General features: G+C 42.2%; 1 protein-coding gene across 1 annotated transcript in view; it reads right to left on the reverse strand.

The window, feature by feature from the left end:
• Positions 1-23,258, reverse strand: part of LOC124545907 (somatomedin-B and thrombospondin type-1 domain-containing protein-like) — a 301,283-nt gene that overhangs the window by 25,588 nt on the left and 252,437 nt on the right. The window contains exon 3 of the mRNA XM_047124868.1: positions 2,353-2,429. Coding sequence (XP_046980824.1) covers positions 2,353-2,429 — 77 coding nt within the window. The remainder of the gene's footprint in view (positions 1-2,352; positions 2,430-23,258) is intronic.

Genomic DNA, 23,258 nt, shown 5'->3' on the forward strand with positions numbered 1-23,258 from the left:
CTCTCCTTACCACTATAGTGGGTGGGAAGAATAGAGCGTGGGAAGAATGATTGTCGGTAAGCCTCTGTATTGGCTCTAATTTCTAGAATTTTCTCCTAGTGGTCAATACTCGAGATGTATGTGGGGGAAGCACTACGTTGTCCGACACCTCTAGAGAAATGCTGTCCCGAAATTTCAGTAGTAAATCTCTCCGTGATGCACAACGTCTCTCTTGTAACGTCTGCCAGTGGAGTTTGTTTAGCATCTCCGTAACGCTCTCTCGCCAGCTAAACGATATCGTGATGAAACGCACCGCTCTTCGTTGGATCTTCTGTATCTCCTCTATCTGTCCTACCTGCTAAGGATCCCAGACAGATGAAGCCACTTCTTTCATGGGTAAGTTACATTTCCTTAAGATTCTTCCGATAAATTCCCACTATCTGTTTTATATGGTCATTCCACTTAAGGTCTCTCTGGATAGTCACGCCTAGATATTTTACGGCAGACGCTGTCTCCAGCTGTTTGTCATCAATAGCGTAGCTGTACAGTAGTGGATTTCTTTTCCTATGTATGTGCAATACGTTACATTTATTTACGTTCAGGGTCAATTGCCAGAGGCTGCACCATTCATCAGTTCTCTTCAGGTCGTTCTGCAAATACTTACTGTCTCCTGGCGTCATCTGCGAATAGCCTTAACGAGCATCCGACGCTTTCTACTAGATCATTTATATATATCGTGAACAGCAACGTTCCTATCCACGTGGTGCATTTTGCGTATCAAGCCATTACACGTGATGGTGCAGCCATTTCGACTTCGTCAAACAAACAAAATTGTGGTATGCAACTTGAGGTGCAGTATGTACGCTTCAGTGGTGTTCTTTGCATGCTACAATTTTATTTGTCTGACGATGCCGAAATGGCTATTAATTGCACCATCTGATATGTATAATGAAACACGTTTCTACTCAGGTCTGAAGACGACCGCAATTAATCACCTGATGTCATAAACATTGTGATCCACGACTGCATTTATAATAAAGCAAATATTTTCCTGGATCGCTGAAAACCGTTTCGTGACGTCACAACTCGTACAATTGAGAGAAGTTTCCTGTCTAGCAAGTAGGATTAAGAAGCAAGAAACGTACCAAAATTAGACGAATACGTGAAGGAAATTTTCTTCAATTAAAGAGCTCCACTGACGTCGGATACTGATATGGAATTGAGGAAGGAGCTCCTGAACGTGCACACCGGGAACACACCGTCGTGTGGAAGTGAGTCTTGGATCATCGGAAATATTAAAATGAAGAAACTACAAACATGTGAAATGTGACACTGTCGAACAACATAAAAAATTAATTGCACCTACAAAATACGAAACGTTAAAGTGATACAAAGAATAGGTGACGAAAGAGTGTAGAAGAACCTTGTCATAAGGGGGAATTAGTGGCACACTGCCACGACATCAAGAAACAGTTAAGCTCGTTTACGGATTTCCAGCATACATAGTTAAGCTTGTTTCCGAAAGCAGCAGTAGAGAGGGGAAAATGATAGTGGCAGACAAGGAGAGACTGCAGTAAACAAAGTAGATCACAAAGGATGTTGGATGTAATAGTAACACTGAAGTGAAAAGATTGTCGCAAGATAGTAAAGTTGCCTGACAGAATCAAGCCAGGCTAAAGATAAATGACAAAGCAAAGAAAGAGAAAACACAACTGTAAACATTCACTTTTTTCGTATTAAAGACGTAGTATAGTTAAAGCTGTTTAGTGCGTCAACCATTATTTGTATTCTCACTACGCGTTTCGGTGGTTCACACTTTTTCCCACAGCAGCTCTTCGTTGTACATTATGTTTGGATTACTTCAGACAAAGATGTTTCACATCTCAGAGGCTACGTTTACACATGAGTGAGGAGTACATACAACAAATAGAAGTATGCATCATCTTTTCGATTCCACTCGTGTTGTAAATACACTTTACTCTTACAAATTCATTTTTTTAAACTTTAAATCAGTTTCATCATCAACAAAAACAGGAAACATAACCTGCTTAGCAGCATTTTGTGTGCTGCTGTGAAAAGGCGTCTGTGCTCTACACAAATACCAGGAATACAACAACGCAGTTCTCCACCTGAAGATGATAGTGTGAACCATCGAAACGCGTAGGCAAAAACAATCAGTAAGTAGCGCAGTAAACTGTTTTATTTATATTTAGGGACGAAATATTCAGAAAGACTTAAGCTATGGTCGGAGTTGGCGAACATCTAAATTACCTGAGGATGCGACATTGCCTCCCAAATGCATTGTAATTATTCAGAAAGAGTTAAAACCAATATAGTCACTGTTACTGTGTTCAGAGAACAACCGGAACTTACCTTCTCTCAGAGACGAGTAGCTGGTCTCCTTGCGGCATGCCTTGGAAGCCTTCAGAACTTCAAACTGCACACAGTACCTGCAACAAGACAACAGTGGCATCAAGGAACGACATCCTCGCGTACAAACAAACTTCTACTAATACGCATACTGTACGGAATTCTTAAACGTTCTTCAAAGTGGTGAGCGCTCATATTTACATTAGAGAGACTGGACTACGTAGCCATATAGTACATGTAGCTTGAAACAAAGGTATGCTATCCATTTCGTGTTAGGCTTCGTACTCCATCACATTCTCTGTGCTGGCCATATTTCAGATGCTTCAATGAATAGGCGAAAGCCTCCTCAACAGTTCAATATTCCGCAGAATATGTTTCAAAATTGTATATGTGTATGTCCTTTTCTTGTTTTGTATTTTCAGTGTGTCTTTATAGGTAGCCATGTGTACAGAAAAAAAAGATATTTGTGTAGTAATATTATTTTCAATTTATAAATGTAAGCTCTGTGTATTTCTAGACCCTTCTCCAACAGTGAATATTTTATCCGTGTAACAAAAATTTGTGAGCATAAGAGAAACAGTTGATGAGTAGAGTCAGTCTAACAACAGGAATCGAAAGTGTTAAGACGACTGGATGTGAACGATTAGTTGCCTTATGAAAAGTAATGTATTTGTGTAATGGGAAACTGTTTTAGTAGTGGCGGAAAGAGAAGTTTGGAAGATATCAGGGACAGCCATGAGACGGAGAACGTTGTCGTTTACAAGGAAGATGCGTGTAGATCTCGAAACATTTTGAATTATGTTTGCTATAATTTGCTAATACTTCAAGAAACAGATTTTATTTTCCAAGATCGACGCAGAAGAGGTAGTCACAAGTGTTGAAGGCATTGTACAAAAGGGAAGAAATCATAAGATGATTCATTTCTTGTTCAAAGGTTTGAAATGTGTGTGAATTCCTAGGGGACCAAACTGCTGAAGTCATAGGTCCCTAGACTTACACACTATTGAGACAAACTTAACCGACCTTACGGTAATAACAACACACACAGCCTTGCCCGAGGGAGGACTCGAACTTCCGGCGGGAGGGGCCACGCAATCCGTGACATGGCGCCTCAAACCACACAGCCACTCCGCGCTGCCTTCAAAGGTATTATTGACGTTAGCCATATCTGGGCACTGACATGTGTCATAGATAACGGGGAAAAATTTGCGCCAGGCCGGGAATCGAACCCGGATTTCCCGCTTAATGTAAGTAACCGTCACTCCTTCTGCCTTGAAACACTTCAAAATTTAGTACTTTACCATTTAAAAAAAAAAAAAAAAGTATTTCTGTTACGAGTCATGCATAGTACTAAATCGAATTTTACGCTTCGCTAACCCAACCTGGGACCCTCTTACGCTAGAGGGCTCCGAATTGTAGCGTGAAACATGGCGGTGCGTTACGTAGCTGCACCGGTGAGTGAGAAACAGCGGGTTGTAATCGAGTTTCTAACTACAGAAAAAGCGTCTCCAACTGATATCCGTAGAGGAATCAAAGCTATGTACGATGGTGATTGTATCGACATCAGTAATGTTCGAAGTTCGGTTGTCGTGCTCGTAATGAACGGGCGTTAAGCGTAACCAGTGTGACAGAGCACGGAGTAGACGATTACGAACGGCAACCGACTCATCGGAATCGGGCTCATGAACGCATCAGAGAAAATCGTCGGATAACACAGACACAGCTCTCAGGCAAGTGTAGCATATGACGAGAGCATTTACACGCCATCAATGCGGTACACAAAAATCTTTGCGCACGGTGGGTGCCTCGAATGCTCACTTCTGAAATGAAACAGGGGAGACTGGACATCCGTCACCCATTTCTCTTGCTTTTTGAGTGTGGAAGCGAGGTGATCCTTATCAACATGCGATGAAAGATGCGTTCACTATTTTGACCCCGAAAACAGGAGAGCATCAATCGATTTCCGTCAAAAAGGCTCACCGACGCCAATTAAGTGCAGGACCATGCCATCAGCAGGTAGTCATTCTCACAGTGTTCTGTGATGTTCAGGTTGTGGTGCATTTGGAATTCAAGTCAAAATGCAAGATACTGCGAGAGCCTCAGAAAACTAGAAGTACGAATTCGAAGAATTCGTCCACACATGGACAATTCCACAACACACACATATGCATCAATCCCACGCCTTGCGTTCACTGCCATCGATCGACCTTCGTACAGTCTCTACTTGGTGCCATCCGATTCTCATCTGTTTCCAAATCTTAAAGAACACTCTCGAGGACACCACTTTGATAATTATGCAGCTGGAGAAGCAGAGGTGAGGTTGTGGCTGAGTCAACAAAGTCAGACATTCTACAGTGACGGGATCAATAAACTGGTCTCTCGTTGGCAGAAATGTGTTCCTCACCAGGATGACGATGTCGAAATATACACTCCTGGAAATGGAAAAAAGAACACATTGACACCGGTGTGTCAGACCCACCATACTTTCTCCGGACACTGCGAGAGGGCTGTACAAGCAATGATCACACGCACGGCACAGCGGACACACCAGGAACCGCGGTGTTGGCCGTCGAATGGCGCTAGCTGCGCAGCATTTGTGCACCGCCGCCGTCAGTGTCAGCCAGTTTGCCGTGGCATACGGAGCTCCATCGCAGTCTTTAACACTGGTAGCATGCCGCGACAGCGTGGACGTGAACCGTATGTGCAGTTGACGGACTTTGAGCGAGGGCGTATAGTGGGCATGCGGGAGGCCGGGTGGACGTACCGCCGAATTGCTCAACACGTGGGGCGTGAGGTCTCCACAGTACATCGATGTTGTCGCCAGTGGTCGGCGGAAGGTGCACGTGCCCGTCGACCTGGGACCGGACCGCAGCGACGCACGGATGCACGCCAAGACCGTAGGATCCTACGCAGTGCCGTAGGGGACCGCACCGCCACTTCCCAGCAAATTAGGGACACTGTTGCTCCTGGGGTATCGGCGAGGACCATTCGCAACCGTCTCCATGAAGCTGGGCTACGGTCCCGCACACCGTTAGGCCGTCTTCCGCTCACGCCCCAACATCGTGCAGCCCGCCTCCAGTGGCGTCGCGACAGGCGTGAATGGAGGGACGAATGGAGACGTGTCGTCTTCAGCGATGAGAGTCGCTTCTGCCTTGGTGCCAATGATGGTCGTATGCGTGTTTGGCGCCGTGCAGGTGAGCGCCACAATCAGGACTGCATACGACCGAGGCACACAGGGCCAACACCCGGCATCATGGTGTAGGGAGCGATCTCCTACACTGGCCGTACACCACTGGTGATCGTCGAGGGGACACTGAATAGTGCACGGTACATCCAAACCGTCATCGAACCCATCGTTCTACCATTCCTAGACCGGCAAGGGAACTTGCTGTTCCAACAGGACAATGCACGTCCGCATGTATCCTGTGCCACCCAACGTGCTCTAGAAGGTGTAAGTCAACTACCCTGGCCAGCAAGATCTCCGGATCTGTCCCCCATTGAGCATGTTTGGGACTGGATGAAGCGTCGTCTCACGCGGTCTGCACGTCCAGCACGAACGCTGGTCCAACTGAGGCGCCAGGTGGAAATGGCATGGCAAGCCGTTCCACAGGACTACATCCAGCATCTCTACGATCGTCTCCATGGGAGAATAGCAGCCTGCATTGCTGCGAAAGGTGGATATACACTGTACTAGTGCCGACATTGTGCATGCTCTGTTGCCTGTGTCTATGTGCCTGTGGTTCTGTCAGTGTGATCATGTGATGTATCTGACCCCAGGAATGTGTCAATAAAGTTTCCCCTTCCTGGGACAATGAATTCACGGTGTTCTTATTTCAATTTCCAGGAGTGTAAGTATACTGACATGAAAAAGAAAGATGCAGAATGTTAAAAGTGTTTCTTTTATTTTAAAAAGTCTTAAGAGTTTTCACACACAAAAAATCGGAGGTGTTACTTTTCAGCACTTCCTTGTAGGCTATCATCGATTTATTTTTCTGAAATAAGAATATCTGCTTCGCTGGCCTGGTTTTTTACTCATTCGGTAGAGGCGTCCAATGACGATAAATCTACGCAGTGCTAGCGCTTCTAATGCTTTATATTTTCGTAGATCTCCTAGTTACTTCTGATTTTCCAAACATACGCAGTTTGTATTGCACCCAATACTTTTCTAGTAATCAATTTTTTCATTTGAATCCATCTAATGAAAATGTGAATAAAAATATCGGCTAAGGACTACAAAGGGCTAATACTATTGTTAGGGTTTGTAGTATTACTACTGCTGTTGCTACTGCTGCTAATTATTTAACAATAACCACAATAGTAATAACAATAATCACAATTAGTATTATTATTATTACCATCATCATTATTATTATTGGCGGTAGAAGCAGCAACACCAGCATTAGTAGCAAACCCTATTAACAATAGTATCTCTTATTAGTCGGTGTTGTTATTCACATTGTCGTGAGATTCATTCAGTTCCTGTTTCAAGTAATTTTTGATTCTATCACTATCATTTGATCACTGTTTATATTATTAGAATTACTGTCATTTTAAGTAACTCTGATGTAAAAACTACTAGTTCTATGATACAGTGATCCCAAGGCGCTAATCGGCTCAGGCTTATTTTAAGTTTTACGTTCAGTATTAAATTGTGAACATTTAAAAAAAAAAATAGATTTATATATAGAGGACCAATGTAAGGATGTAGAGGCTTATCTCACTAGGGGTAAGATAGATGGTTCAAATGGCTCTGAGCACTATGGGACTTAACATCTTAGGTCATCAGTCCCCTAGAACTTAGAACTACTTAAACCTAACTAACCTAAGGACATCACACACATCCATGCCCGAGCCAGGATACGAACCTGCGACCGTAGCGGTCGCGCGGTTCCAGACTGAAACGCCTAGAACCGCTCGGCCACTCCGGCCGGCCGGTAAGATAGATACTGCCTACAGGAAAATTAAAGAGACCTTTGGAGAAACGAGAACCACTTGCATGAATATCAAGAGCTCAGATGGAAACCCAGTTCTAAGCAAAGAAGGGAAAGCAGAAAGGTGGAAAGAGTATATAGAGTGTCTGTACAAGGGCGATTTACTTGAGGGCAGTATTATGGAAATTAAAGAGGATGTAGAGGAAGATGAAATGGGAGATATGATACTGCGTGAAGAGTTTGACAGAGCACTGAAAGACATAAGTCGAAATAAGGGCCCGGGTGTAGAAAACATTCCATTAGAACTACTGACAGCCTTGGGAGAGCCAATCCTGACAAAACTCTACCATCTGGTGAGCAAAATGTATGAGACAGGCGAAATAACCTCAGACTTCAAGAAGAATATAGTAATTCCAATCTCAAAGAAAACAGGTGTTGACAGGTGTGAAAATTACCGAACTATCAGTTTAATAAGTCACGGCTGCAAAATACTAACGCGAATTCTGTGCAGACGAATGGAAAAACTGGTAGAAGCCGACCTCGGGGAAGATCAGTTTGGATTTCGTAGAAATACTGGAACACGAGAGGTAATACTGACCCTACAACTTATCTTAGAAGCTAGAATGAGAAAAGGCAAACCTACGTTTATAGCATTTGTAGACTTAGAGAAAGCTTTTGACAATGTTTTCAAATTCTGAAGGTGGCAGGGGTAAAATACAGGGAGCGAAAGGCTATTTACAATTTGTACAGAAACCAGATTGCAGTTATAAGAGTCGAGGGGCACGAAAGGGAAGCAGTGGTTGGGAAGGGAGTGAGACAGGGTTGTAGCCTCTCCCCAATGTTTTCAATCTGTATATTGAGCAAGCGGTAAAGGAAACAAAAGAAAAATTCGGAGTAGGTACTAAAATCCATGGGGAAGAAATAAAAACTTTGAGGTTCGCCGATGACATTGTAATTCTGACAGAGACAGCAAAGGACTTGGAAGAGGAGTTGAGCGGAATGGACAGTGTCTTGAAAGGAGAGTATAAGATGAACGTCAACAAATGCAAAACGAGGATAAAGGAATGCAGTCGAATTGAGGATAATGGAATGTAGCCGAATTAAGTCGGGTGATGCTGAGGGAATTAGATCAGGAAATGAGACACTTAAAGTAGTAAAGGAGTTTTGCGATTTGGGGAGCAAAATAACTGATGATGGTCGAAGTAAAGCGGATATAAAATGTAGACTGGCAATGGGAAGGAAAGCGTTTCTGAAGAAGAGAAATTTGTTAACATCGAGTATAGATTTAAGGGTCACGAAGTCTTTTCTGAAAGTATTTGAATGGAGTGTAGCCATGTATGGAAGTGAAACGTGGACGATAAATAGTTTGGACAAGAAGAGAATAGAAGCTTTCGAAACATGGTGTTACAGAAGACTGCTGAAGATTAGATAAGTAGATCACATAACTAATGAGGAGGTATTGAATGGAATTGGGGATAATAGTAGTTTGTGGCACAACTTGACTAGAAGAAAGGATCGGTTGGTAGAGCATATTCTGAGGCATGAAGGGATCACCAGTTTAGTATTGGAGGGCAGCGTGGAGGGTAAAAATCGCAGAGGGAGACCAAGAGATGAATACACTGAGCAGATTCAGAAGGATGTAAGCTGCAGTACGTACTGGGAGATGAAGCAGCTTGCACAGGATAGAGTAGCATGGAGAGCTGCATCAAAGTAGTCTCAGGACTGATGACCACAACAACAACAGATTTATATCTCTAAATTTGAGTGAGTTACGAAAGGTTGCATATTTGTGTTGGAAAAGGGTTGTCCTGAGGTACCGAGTTTTAAATTTTCACTTTATTACCATTTTGCAATTGGACATATTTCACAAAAAAATTCTGCATATAAATTGCCCTTAAAATGTCCTTTCAAAAATGGTACAGAGATTTTTTTCAAATTAACATTACATATTTATTGGTTAACCCCTCCAGACCTATAGCACATTACAGTGCAGATAAATTTAAAACCAAGTAAACTGGCCCCAAACTGAGAGAAATTAGCGTCCCACGTGCTGCAGTTTTAGAAAGAATATTGACATTTTTATTGTATGTTATGGTCAACTGCAAATTGGCAATATGTGTAGGCACCACTGGTCTAGCATTATTCTAATCACAAATTGTTTTTCTTTCATGCAAAGCTACTGTGAGCCCCTCAAAACGCCTCTACAATATAGGTATTACTATTGTGTGATGCATTACATACACAGCTGCTATATTTTGAAAAGGGGCCTCTAGTCGGGCCAATGTTATTTCCCCTTAACGACAAGAGATCCGATTTCAGAAGACTGACATAGATTTCTTTTAAAGCTATTATGGACCCCTTTAGGATTCAGACAACTTTCAAATCGATAGGACCATGTACAGAATGAAGTAAATTATAATACGCAAAGAACTAAAATGGATACTTTAGACATTACCAACCATTTTTGTTTCTTTCTGAAAATATTACTTCTCTGACAAGAGGTCTCTTTTCATTGTCCTTTTTCACAAACACATAAAATATCTGTGGATTTTCAACTTTTCGCGGCGTAATGAATAGTCCATTAAATTTCGAGCATGCAGCCGCGCAATTAAAATTTCTTCCCCAGATATTTCGGCCGCGTATCGTCCGGCCATCCTCAGAGTAAGTCGCAAGACTCGCAATTAATCGAGTAACACAGCCCTGTCAAGAATGAAAGTAATTCTCCGACTAGCCCTTCAGAGGCCATGCGGACAGACTCCGTATTTACCGCCAATTAAGGCTATCACAGACGGGCAATAGAACCAGTGGTGAACGCGCTGGGAAACAATCGCCCTAATGCCTCGGCCGCAAATGGTCGCCCAGTGTTTACTGACAAAATGTTGCCTCGGAGGCGGCACAGTGATGCGTTTCCCGCATTGACAGTGCATTCAAAGCGGAAGCGAGTGGTGGCGGGCGTTAACTTGACTGACAGGCACGGTAAGCCCCTAAGCGGAGAGCTGTCTCCCGGAACTGCGACCGGCATTAGTTGCGCGGCTCCAGTAACATCGTTTAATGGTCTCTGCTAATCCGCACTCCCAGCAGAGGATGGGCAGTGTATCAAAATCGCCCCCACTGTCGACCAAACATTCATTAAAGCAGCTGCATGAAAACTTGAACACGCATCTGTGGGCACCGACCGGCGGGTTCTGAATAGAGGCAGTGTGCCGGCAGAGTTTCATTATGGGCAGCGCCGTCTCTCTGCCGGCGTGCACAACCCGCGGACATCGGATCGATCGATCGTTGTATGATAGGAAAAGTCACGCCACGTCCCACCGCTGGCCGCTGGAAACGGCGATAGCGCACGGACTGAATATAGCTGTGTCGACACTGTTTTCATGTTTCGCCATATTAAAAAACAAAGCAAGCCCCAGATAAAAGCGGCATCCACGTCTGTTGTACGCGCGCACATTCATTCACAGAAAAACATCATTTCACTTAAAAGCATAAAATACATTTGAAAATAACGACAGACATAGAAAGCGCTTGTCCTGCATCCCTATGCATTACTGTGTGTGAACGCTCATTCACACTTCACGCTATAGTGTTTTCACGTGAGTTTCCCACAGTTAGCGTAAACTTTTAGGCCTTTTTCCATCCACTTTTCTAACTAAATATCCTTACAAATGAAAATCACAAATAGACAAGTTCGGCGATCGAGGTGGCTACAAATCTTTGTTTATTGTCAATTCTTCTGCGAAGGCTTTCTTGAATCCGAAACAGTGACGTGTGGAACATAGCACCTTCCTTCCGGAAAAACCGGCACTGCGTTTCGAGTTTTTTACTATCTTTTGATTCAAAATATCGATTTTTATAAATTGCATTTTTGGATCCATAAAAGTGTTTACATTCCACTCCTGAAACGGTTTTTCCTAATACGGGACAGAAATGTTTGTTATTCGCGGTTAAACAAAAAAATGCAACTGCCTGAAATCGGCCTTTTTCACGCACCAATTTTTTTCTTTCGGAAGACGAGTTATTGTACCGCTGCTTGGGAGGAAACACAAAATTGAAATGAAGGTTTCAACTCGTGTGTTTGGAAGTTAGCCTCCAAGCATTTGCATTCTGGTGCGAAGACTGTGGAGATTGCGACTTTCTTAGCAGTGAGCAGCTTCAAGGAAGGGTATTCAGCATCTCTGAAGACCATGGCAACGATGGACGTCACCCTGGGACTCTATTCGACGCAGTTCGCCAAGCATTCGGACTACCACCGGATTCAAGCGGCCGAAAACCGCTTGTCACCGGCCGTACGAGCGGCTCTGGAGTAGCGCAAGATGGCCCAGATCGAGCAGAACGCCCTCTATGAGGAAGAGGAAGGAATAGTTTATGGACCCGGAATAGCAGATTGAACGTAAGTTGCGTAATATTGCACTTATATGTAGTCAAAACTTCAAACGCGTTTTTCTCGAAATGACTTTTTTTTATCGCGCGGTATGGTAACTTCAAATCTACTGAACGGATTGGCATGATTATTTGCTTCCGACGAAGCTAAGTTGTCTGGGAGTTGTACCACTTCTATTCCGGTTCATCAACTACAAATATTTTTACTTGGCCGACGAAGTAAAAAAATCGATGAAAAAAACCTATTTTTTTAAACGGCCGCTATTTTGTTTCCTATGGTCCAAATAACTTAAGCTAGGTACAACTCCTAAAGAATCATATACTTCGCTAACGTCAACTCAATTTTGATTTCAGGTGAGCCGGCTGACCTGTGACATACCGCGCGTGGAGGTCTACAGTGAAATTTTGTTTCGTTCCGACGGCCTTTCCGCCTTTGCTCTACGACATTTCCGGTCGAAAAAATTCCAGTTTGTACAGAAAATATCAATAAACACCTTGATCAAATTTGACATTGATATCTATAACATATTTCTTAACGAACATGCTTGTTTCTGGCCAAAGATAGTAAACTTCCCCTTAACTCTGTCCAAACAGAATGAGATTTTCACTCTGCAGCGGAGTGTGCGCTGATATGAAACTTCCTGGCAGATTAAAACTGTGTGCCCGACCGAGACTCGAACTCGGGACCTTTGCCTTTCGCGGGCAAGTGCTCTACCAACTGAGCTACCGAAGCACGACTCACGTCCGGTACTCACAGCTTTACTTCCGCCAGTACCTCGTCTCCTACCTTCCAAACTTTACAGAAGCTCTTCTGCGAACCTTGCAGAACTAGAACTCCTGAAAGAAAGGATATTGCGGAGACATGGCTTAGCCACAGCCTGGGGGATGTTTCCAGAATGAGATTTTCACTCTGCAGCGGAGTGTGCGCTGATATGAAACTTCCTGGCAGATTAAAACTGTGTGCCCGACCGAGACTCGAACTCGGGACCTTTGCCTTTCGCGGGCAAGTGCTCTACCAACTGAGCTACCGAAGCACGACTCACGTCCGGTACTCACAGCTTTACTTCCGCCAGTATTGTTACGCCGCATTGTTATCTGTAAAATTCCGACGTTTCGGCGACTGCTGCAAGGCGCCTTCATCAGGGTGTATTGCTGTTAGCAGTTAGCAATACACCCTGATGAAGGCACCTAGCAACAGTCGCCGAAACGTCGGAATTTCACAGATGATAATGCGGCCTCAAACCCAGAAGAATTTTATTGACTGTGACAACGGCCGCGGAAGCGTATTCTTACATCAATGCACCATTGTCTCACTTGGCTATCACTGATCATTCTTTTTCCATACACGTCATAACGGTCGCGATAAAATTCAACTGGCTTGCAGTTTCTTGCCAACAAAAACCACGAAGTGCACCTCACATGTGCCGGAATTTTCTAATGCAGAGCACATTTCAACACGTCACGAAAAACAATGTAGTAGAGAAACCGCTACCACGGCTGGATGCGTGCTAAGTTCAGGAACGTTATGGTACCAAGATGGAGGTTACAGCCCCACCCACCGCGGCGACCAAAACATCTGTTCCTTACTGGATAGCCTCTACAGAAACCTGAATCATGTAGTTATTGGCAGGAAGAACCTCCTAAGGTAACTACTGGCTTACTTTAAACGTATGGCAGTATTAAACAATAATACATTTTCTAAGAACAATTTTGGAAAGGGCAAAATTGAAAACATCGTTCGACTGAAAAATATACAGGGATACCCAACAACATGATATGCAAAAAGTTGTAGAAGCGATGTAAGGAACGATAAACGGCAGCAAGGAACCCATCGGGTATAGATCAGCCGCAAGCAAAGTATAAATGCATACCAACGTACTCAAATAGATGTTTGAGGTAGGTGAACTCTAAGGAACAAAAGCAACAACCTGACCTAAAGTGTTCGGTTAAAATAAAAGAGCGCGAACAACTATGAATGCGGGAACCCTAGCTGTCATGAGTACTATGTAATCTGTAAGTTATACACAATGGACTCGTAAATGGCAAGAAAAACTAAAAAATTATAAATGTCCAAAAGCCATGCTCTTTTATCTAATCCTCATTTAATAAAAATTATCCTACTTAAAACGTGCAGAAAGATGGCTGACAGGTTCAATGCATCATGTTGTGGGCCAATCAGAAATGGGAAGAAGTGATCGGTTAAAACCGATACCGGTATTTTAGATCTAAATAACCGGTATTTTTCGATAATTGTTTGGTTCCAGTTACAAAGGGCCTTTTTCCCAGTTTTGATAATAACCAGAAAAAAAACAGCATATCAAATTGCCATAGCACCAGTACTAAGATTCTTGATTTTTAAATAAAACTTTTTTTTAAAAAAACCAGTAATTTTTATTGGTAAAATTTCCATTGCTTTGAAATATTGGGCTGTTATAGAAATTGGGAAATGCGATAAGCAGTATTTTAACAACGATGCCTGCAGTTAGAATCTAGCAAAAACGCGTGACATAAGAATTAGTACAGCATTGCGGAGAGAATAATGTACCTGTTGTCCGGTAGCGTGGCCTAACAGACGGTACGTGCGTATGTGCAGCGTGCAACACTTGCCCCCACCTGATCAGTACGGTAGTTTCTCCCTGTCGTCTTTGGACATCAGTTGCATTGCAGAATGATAGCATCCTTCGTTTGGAAGAATTTTACGAAGAGCGGTAGCAATGACGTACAATTCTCCATTGTGCTAAAAGATTAAAAATTAAGGAAGGCACAACAAACCTGTCACATCACAGAAGGAGAAAATACGCTCAATTTTCCTTGGGAGAGAAGGTACATTTGACTGATGTAAAACTTTATTGACGCGCTATCAACTTGGGATATTAACTGAACACTTCATACTTTAGCCCTTGCCATCAGAATGTCTGTCTCCTTCACCATCGCAGTATCTGCTGGAGACGAAAAGGCCAATTTCTGCTGCAGCCTCTACCCCACATCGATCTCCTACTTCTTCATTTTCATTAGAATTTTCAATATCTGATTGAAGTCTACGTTTGTTACTGGAAGTAACAGCAATAAAAAACCGAAAATCAGTTATTTCGGCAACCGGTTATTTGATCGATTTTAACAGTCAGCTTAGAGACGAAAAAGAACCGGTGTAACTGAAAACCATTTTTTTCCCAGCTAATACTGGCATTATTGCCGCCAATTCCCCTCCCCCTGTCCCCCACCCAAAAAAAAAAAAAAACGCGTCGTGCCTCATGAAAACGATAAGCGCTACAAGCACGCGAAATGGTTAGTACGCTTGACTCGCATTCGCCAGGCAAATTCCGAGATGGTTCCTTTGAAAGGGTACGGTCGATTTCCTTCTCCATTCCATCTTTGACACAATCCAAGCTTGTGCTCCGCCTCTAACGACAGTTTATTATGAGAATCGAAGCTTTCGAAATGTGGTGCTACAGAAGAATGCTGAAGATTAGATGGGTAGATTACATAACTAATGAGGAGGTATTGAAAAGAATTGGGGAGAAGAGAAATCTGTGGCACAACTTGACCAGAAGAAGGGATCGCTTGGTAGGACATATTCTGGGGCATCAAGGGATCACCAATTTAGTACTGGAGGGCAGCGTGGAGGGTAAAAATCGTAGAGGGAGTCCAAGTCCCAGGTGCTGGGAGATGAAGTATGCTAAATGGTCTCTTTTGATTTTGTCTTATGACTATGTAGTAATTTTAATGAAATATTTTTAACTAATATCTTAAAGTCATTTTATTAATTTTTATGTGTATGAAAAATGAAATTTTAATTTCATTTTAAGACTGTGTAGTCATGTGGATGAAATATTTTTCCAACCAATGTGTTAAAGATGCATACCATGTTCCTCGACAAAAATTTTAGGCTCTATTTTGTCGTATGTATAAAATTAGGTTATATTTTGTCGCATGCATAAATTTTGCAGATGTTATGTATCCCCATGTTTTACATTCATTTGATATTTTCCTTCACCTCTAAAAATTGTGTCGTCTTCTTGTTATTTTTATTTACTGTGAATTTTCGTCCGATACGGCTTATTTTAATTTCATGAACCGCTCTGTAGCTTGTGTTTCACATACGTACGTCTTTTGAATGGACTGTAAATTATTTTACGCTCTAACATTCATCAGTCTTGCTTATCTGTTACTTTACATTTTATTTTATTGGTTTTTTATGTACTCTCAGTCAGGTGGAGAGCTGTTACTACCCCAGTTTAATAATTTGAATATCACATAATTATTAATCGCAACTTCTTTGGATTCAGAATAAGATTTTCACTCTCCAGTGGAGTGTGCGCTAATATGAAACTTCCTGGGTGATTAAAACTGTGTGCTGGCCCGAGACTCTAATTCGGGACCTTTGCCTTTCGCGAGCAAGTGCTCTACCAACTGAGCTACCCATGCACGACTCACGACCCGACCTCACAGCTTCAATTCTGCCAGTACCTCGTCTCCTACCTTCCAAACTTCACGGAAGCTCTTCTGCGAACATTGCCTTGGTAGAACAGTTGCCCGCGAAAGGCAAAGGTCCCGAGTACGAGCCTCGGTCCGGCACACAGTTTTAATCTGCCACTAAGTTTCTTTGGATTCGTTCACGACTGTCCTCTTTGACCTTGAAGTCCTTTGACTTATATTGCTGTACATCACTAGCTGAACCTGTGTCAATGTACCGTCATATTTTTATCTTGCTACAATTTTCGATTTATTATCTTGGCAATTATAGTTTTCTTCGATAATTTATTTTTAAAACATCTGTGGCATGTGATACATCTATGATAATTTTCGTGAGTATTATGATCGATTTTACATTTTTTCCTGTTTTCGCTATTTCGTTCGGCATTGTCACACTGCACACTTTCGTATGTTGTAAATCCGTCGTTGATGATGGTTCCGAAACGAAACCGGTAGCAAAATAAAGTAACACTATTACAGAGAGCACAGTGTTACGATTTTTTAAAGATTTTTACATGCTGTTGATCATCGCCTAAGCAAGGATTTCAGCAGTCTAGTGACCTCGAAATCGACGGGGCGTTAACCCGATCTTCCCCTGTTCCACGCGGCGTAGCGGAGCGGAACGTGTTCTAAGGGACTGCTAATTGTCGACGAACGTCCGACAGCTTACACAACCGTATATCTGTTTTAAGCTTTTCCTGCAACGGCCACTCACGCAAACCGGCGGCGTCGTCCATTATGCCAACTTTGTGGTCGCCGAGAAAAAGAAAAAGAGAGAAGGAAAAGGATAATTTCCGCGCCTCGCAATTAAGGTCCCTCCTGGCATTGCGCCCGCCTCCCGCTCGCGGGATATGAATGACCGCCGCACGCTCTTTTTGCTTTTGGCTTCCCTCCTCTCATTTCCGCCGCCTCAATGAAGCGTGTGCCGGCCATTTTCAAAGCTGACGTCGCCGCGTCCGCAATTCACGGATCGTGACCCAGCGTAACGAAGCTGCGCCTTATTCACGGGCTTTATGTTCCGCACGGCCAGACACACACACACACACACACACACACACACACACACCGTTGCACAGTTTATACCCAACAGTTCCATAACCGGTCGCCAGTGGCAGCACTGCAGCCACGGCTCCAGACGTTCCCCTGAAAATTAAGAGCCGCCCCATTCCGTTCCCCATTCTAATTTACACGCTGCACATATTTATCGTTCACCCAATCGCAGTCAAAGGTAATGCAAGACACTTCGCTTTTACTTACAACAGTCCACTTTTATACTCCGCTAGCTATCTTACGTTGTGAGTCAGGGGGTACTTCTGGTAGAGTCCGACAATCATACAGCGACCATTTTTTTTTTTTTCGTTCAGAGAGCTGGACGAGTTCTTTGATTTGTTCGGAAGGAAAGGCCAGCCTTGTTTGCCCACTTTCGGCAGGTCGGAGACACGCTGCGTTGGCAGAATCGAGGCGTGTCCTGCAATCCGCCTCAAACTATTTTAGAGAAACCATAAAGTAGAAAAAAATCATTTTTACGTTCGCTTCACGATGATGTGCCCAGTATCTAGTCAATAGTTGTAGTTGTTGTGGTACTTCCATTTAAGTAAGACACTGCGCGAAATTTGAAAAAGTTTGCAACAGAAAATAGGGATCACTATGATTTTCAGTTTGCTGCATATTACATAATATGTGCTACATACGAAACTTAGCTAACATATTGAATTTTTCAATATACTTGTGTGAAGGTGCCTGTCAGTCACCAATCACGAGAAAACTGAAATGAGGTAGCACACTCATTACGCGATTACGAACGCGAGCAATAAAGCCAGAATGAAATACCCACAACATTTCCCATATTTCATAAACAGTCTGAGATATCGAAATGAGATTTTCGCAAATGATAGCACCCAAATGCGTATTTTTCCATATGTTTATTATGCAAAACTTCATTATCCGCTGAGTTGTTTCACTAACTACAAACGTTTGATTAAATAATGGAATTTATATGGACCATCGATAGTTGATGAAACGGGAAATGCTCTGGGTTGTGGAACATAAATGAAGACATTACACTCTTATGTTTGTAGGGAGGATGTGCTTTTTCATAAGCTATTGATCATACTTTTCCTCAGTTCCTCACATAATAAACCACTCTTTCGGAGATCTGTAGCAGTTGCGTGTGCACAACATCTTATCGAGGTGACATAATGTAAACTCCGCTGTGTTTTGGCGAAAGAAGCACATTGGAACATGGCGACGATAGAAATGAAGGTTATACTCCAAACTCGACACTCGCGACACTTCTGGTATGGTTACAAATGTTTAAAAGCAAGGCTAATATAGACTGCTGCTTTTGTCACATTTACAACGGAATTTTTTGTACATACTAACAAAGTAGATGAGACAGTAGATCTTTTTAAATGGTCACCATGTAAGTATGGGCGTGGGTGGGGGGCGCTTAATATTTACAAACAATGTGAGCAGAGGATTCAGTTTAGAACGGCACTTCTCTTCCAACACTTGGCATTTCCCCCTCACCGCCTCTGAGGCAACAATAGCTCGTGGACACCAACTTCCCTGAAATGGACTGGCCCAGCCGCAGTCCAGACCTGAACGCTACGTAACACCTTTGGTATGTGTTAGAATGTCAAGCTTTGCTGCTCTCTCAGGTCGCTGCTGCTCTCTAGTGCTATGGTGGTAGAAAAGCTACGTGGCGTCGTTTTCACAATGGCGGGTTCAGATCATCATAATGTTTCAACGATATATATATATATGTTATCTGCTTTTACGGCTTCATTGGACCACTTTAGTCAATCATTTCCTGGCCCTCTTCTTCAGTAAGCGCATGTTTCGTTCTTTCTTAACTGCCCAGTACCTTTTCATTCGTTCTGATCTTTCCTGTCTTTCCCCATCTGTAAATATCCTTTTCATTGTGTGTCGTTCGTCTACTTTTGGTTTAAATCATAATTTCTGGTCTTTCGTTTTCTTGAAATTTTCTGTCTTGTTTTGCGGATCATCCAATGTTATATCTAGTTCTCCCAATCCTCTTTAATTTCCTTGATCCATCCTACTTGTTGCTTCAGATACCACAGTTTCTGCATAATTTTTATTGCTAATCTGGTTACTGGTGTTCTCATCATGTGGCCAAAGAAAGAAGTCCTCTTTTTACGTATAGCATCTTTGATGGGCTCAACGTCCCTGTACACTACTTCATTCGGCACTATACGCCATTCTCCTTCCTTCTGGTATTTTTTATTTATGCATGTTCTAGATATTCTTCTCTCTGCTTTCGTCGACTCTGTTTCTCTGAGTGACATTAAAAACAGTCTGGCTTGCATAAGATACCTCTGGCTGAACCTCCGTCTTGTTGTTGTTGTTGTTGTGGTCTTCAGTCCTGAGACTGGTTTGATGCAGCTCTCCATGCTACTCTATCCTGTGCAAGCTTTTTCATCTCCCAGTACCTACTGCAACCTACATCCTTCTGAATCTGCTTAGTGTAGTCATCTCTTGGTCTCCCCCTACGATTTTTACCCTCCACGCTGCCCTCCAATACTAAATTGGTGATCCCTTGATGCCTCAGAACATGTCCTACCAACCGATCCCTTCTTCTGGTCAAGTTGTGCCACAAACTTCTCTTCTCCCCAATCCTATTCAATACTTCCTCATTAGTTATGTGATCTACCCATCTAATCTTCAGCATTCTTCTGTAGCACCACATTTCGAAAGCTTCTATTCTCTTCTTGTCCAAACTATTTATCGTCCATGTTTCACTTCCATACATGGCTACACTCCATACAAATACTTTCAGAAATGACTTCCTGACACTTAAATCAATACTGGATGTTAACAAATTTCTCTTCTTCAGAAACGCTTTCCTTGCCATTGCCAGTCTACATTTTATATCCTCTCTACTTCGACCATCATCAGTTATTTTGCTCCCCAAATAGCAAAACTCCTTTACTACTTTAAGTGCCTCATTTCCTAATCTAATTCCCTCTGCATCACCCGACTTAATTAGACTACATTCCATTATCCTTGTTTTGCTTTTGTTGATGTTCATCTTATATCCTCCTTTCAAGACACTGTCCATTCCATTCAACTGCTCTTCCAAGTCCTTTGCTGTCTCTGACAGAATTACAATGTCATCGGCGAACCTCAAAGTTTTTATTTCTTCTCCATGAATTTTAATACCTACTCCGAATTTTTCTTTTGTTTCCTTTACTGCTTGCTCAATATACAGATTGAACAACATCGGGGACAGGCTACAACCCTGTCTTACTCCCTTCCCAACCACTGCTTCCCTTTCATGTCCCTCGACTCTTATAACTGCCATCTGGTTTCTGTACAAATTGTAAATAGCCTTTCGCTCCCTGTATTTTACCCCTGCCACCTTTAGAATTTGAAAGAGAGTATTCCAGTCAACATTGTCAAAAGCTTTCTCTAAGTCTACAAATGCTAGAAACGTAGGTTTGCCTTTCCTTAATCTTTCTTCTAAGATAAGTCGTAAGGTCAGTATTGCCTCACGTGTTCCAGTGTTTCTACGGAATCCAAACTGTCTTGTAGTGCTTCAATTTTGTTTGAATTGATAGACATTTCTTATTATTTGTAGACTACGTTAGTTTCTGAGCTCTTATCATTTTATTGGTTCTTTCTTGCCAAGCAGGTTTTTCATCCAAGGTGTGTGTTATAATCTCTCCAAGACTTTAATTTATCTGTTGTCTACTGTCACGTGGTCTATCACTACCGGGTCTGTTATCATCATCCCGATCTTTTCGAAAGATATAGGGAAGCCTACTTTTTGCGCTATATTTTACAGGACCGTTATTTGATTTCTAGCCTCTTGTACATTATTAGGTAGTAATGCCAAGTCATCAAAAGGTTCAAATGGCTCTGAGCACTATGGGACGTAACATCTGAGGTCGTCAGTCCCCTAGAACTTAGAACTACTTAAACCTAACTAACCTAAGGACATCACACACATCCATGCCCGAGGCAGGATTCGAACCTGCGACCGTAGCGGTCACGCGGTTCCAGACTGAAGCGCCAAGTCATCTGCGACTCTCAAACAATTACGGGTTATATCATCTTTCTTGGTTCCAATTGTTATGTTTTTAGGATTCTCTTTGTACCATCCTCTCATCAAGTATTCAAGAGCACAGTTGGAGAGCAGTGGTGATAGACCATCTCCTTAACATAACTCTGTTTTAATCGTAAATTGATCAGATAGTTCTCCTCTGAATTTTACTTTGGACTTCGTGTTTGTAAGAGTTTATTTCATCATTTGTATTTGGGATGAAGTCCAAAATTTCTTAATATGTTCAGCATGAAGATCTGTGGATGCAATCATAACCTATTTTGAAGTCTACAAAGGTTATGACTAGTTGCTTCTGTCTCCTTTTGTAGGCATCCATTATTAATTTTAATGCGATGATCTGTTCTGGGCAACTTCTCCAGGGTCTAAATCCTCCTTGATAATCTCTTAGCTCCTTTTCAAGTTGATCTTTACAGCGATTGTAAAGAATTCTTGACAATATTTTATATGTGCAATCCAATAATTGTCCGGATTTGATTTTTCTCCTTTTTGTGTAATGGCTGTACGATAGCTGTAGTCCAATGTTCTGGTAGCTCTTATTCGATCCAGATTTTAACTATACATCGATGTAATGATTTCTTGACGGGTTCTGCTGCGTATTTCCAGAGTTCTGCAGATGTTTGATCTTCTCCACTTGCTTTGTGGTTCTTGAGCTCGCTCGACGCTTCGTAGACTTCCTGAATTGTCGGTGGGCTCATATTTTTTGGTGGGGTTTTAATTGAAGTTTCTGTGTTTATTTCAAGAAGCTCAGGAGGATCCTCGCAATTTATTAGTTCGTTAAATGTTTCTGCTAAAATTTCTGAATTTCTTTTATCACTAGGGCCATCTTATTGCTTTTATCTTTTAGCATTAATGTTGGGGGATCATATCTTTGGAGCTGTCTGCTAAATGTTTTGTAGTAATCTCGTGAGTCTTTCTTACTATTTGTTTCTATCATAGGAAGTACATGTTTTTGATATTGACGTTTAACTCTCCTCAATGTTTTTTGAGTCATCTTCCTTTGTTTTGTGAGTTCCAACTAAGATTCTTTGGTTTTTTGACTCTGATACCTTAACCAGGCGTGGTGTTTTATCACATTCTTCATTCCACCACTGGTGTCCTTTTTCCTAGGATTTATTGGGGCTACTTGTTCAGCTATTTGTTTTAATTGGGGAATTATTTAATCCAGATAGTCTATTATTTTTATATTCCTAGTTTGTTCATCATATTCATTGTTATTTATCAATTTAAGAGGGTCATAGGTTCTCTTCTTTTTTGGGTGGGATTTTTTCTTTCTCAGTCAGATGAATTTAATTTTTATTTTTATCAAGTGATAATCTGATCCGGCGTCAGTTCCTCTCAGGCCTTTCACATTGCAGATTTCCTTGTGGTAGTTCTTATCCATGCAGACATGATCCAACGCCCTTCTCCTTTTGTCCAATCTGGGTATTTCTGGGTTTTAAGTTTATTTGTTCTTCTCTCGAATATCCTGGTTTTGAGATCATGTCATGGTTTCTACAGAATTCCACCAATCTCATGCAATTCTGGTTTGCTCTTCGTTGTTCTGGCCGTTTCCCTATTACATCTCTGAATCTCTTTTACCCTTCATAATTGGGCATTATAGTCTCCAATCAAAATTTTGGTGTGATTTCTGTTGATGTTTGTTTCTGTCTGAGCCAAAAGCTGCAGTATATATACTCAATCGCCAAAGAAACTGGTATAGGCAAGCGTATTCAAACACAGAGATATGTAAACAGGCAGGGTACGGCGCTGCGGTAGGTAATGCCCATATAAGACAACAAGTGTCTGGAGCAGTTTTGTTCGCTGCTGCTACAGTAACAGATCATCAAGATTTAAGTGAATTTGAACGTAGTGTTACAGTCGGCGCATGAGCGATGGGACACAGCATCTCCAAGGTAGCGATGAACTGGCGATTTGCCCATATGACCATTTCACGAGTGTACCGTTCATATGAGGAATCTGATAATACGTCAAATCTCTAACATCACTGACGTCGGAAAAAGGTACAGCAAGAACGGGACCAACGACGACTGAAGACAATCGTT

Source organism: Schistocerca americana, chromosome 8 (assembly GCF_021461395.2).
Source record: "Schistocerca americana isolate TAMUIC-IGC-003095 chromosome 8, iqSchAmer2.1, whole genome shotgun sequence".
NCBI classification, from domain to species: Eukaryota; Metazoa; Arthropoda; class Insecta; order Orthoptera; family Acrididae; genus Schistocerca; species Schistocerca americana.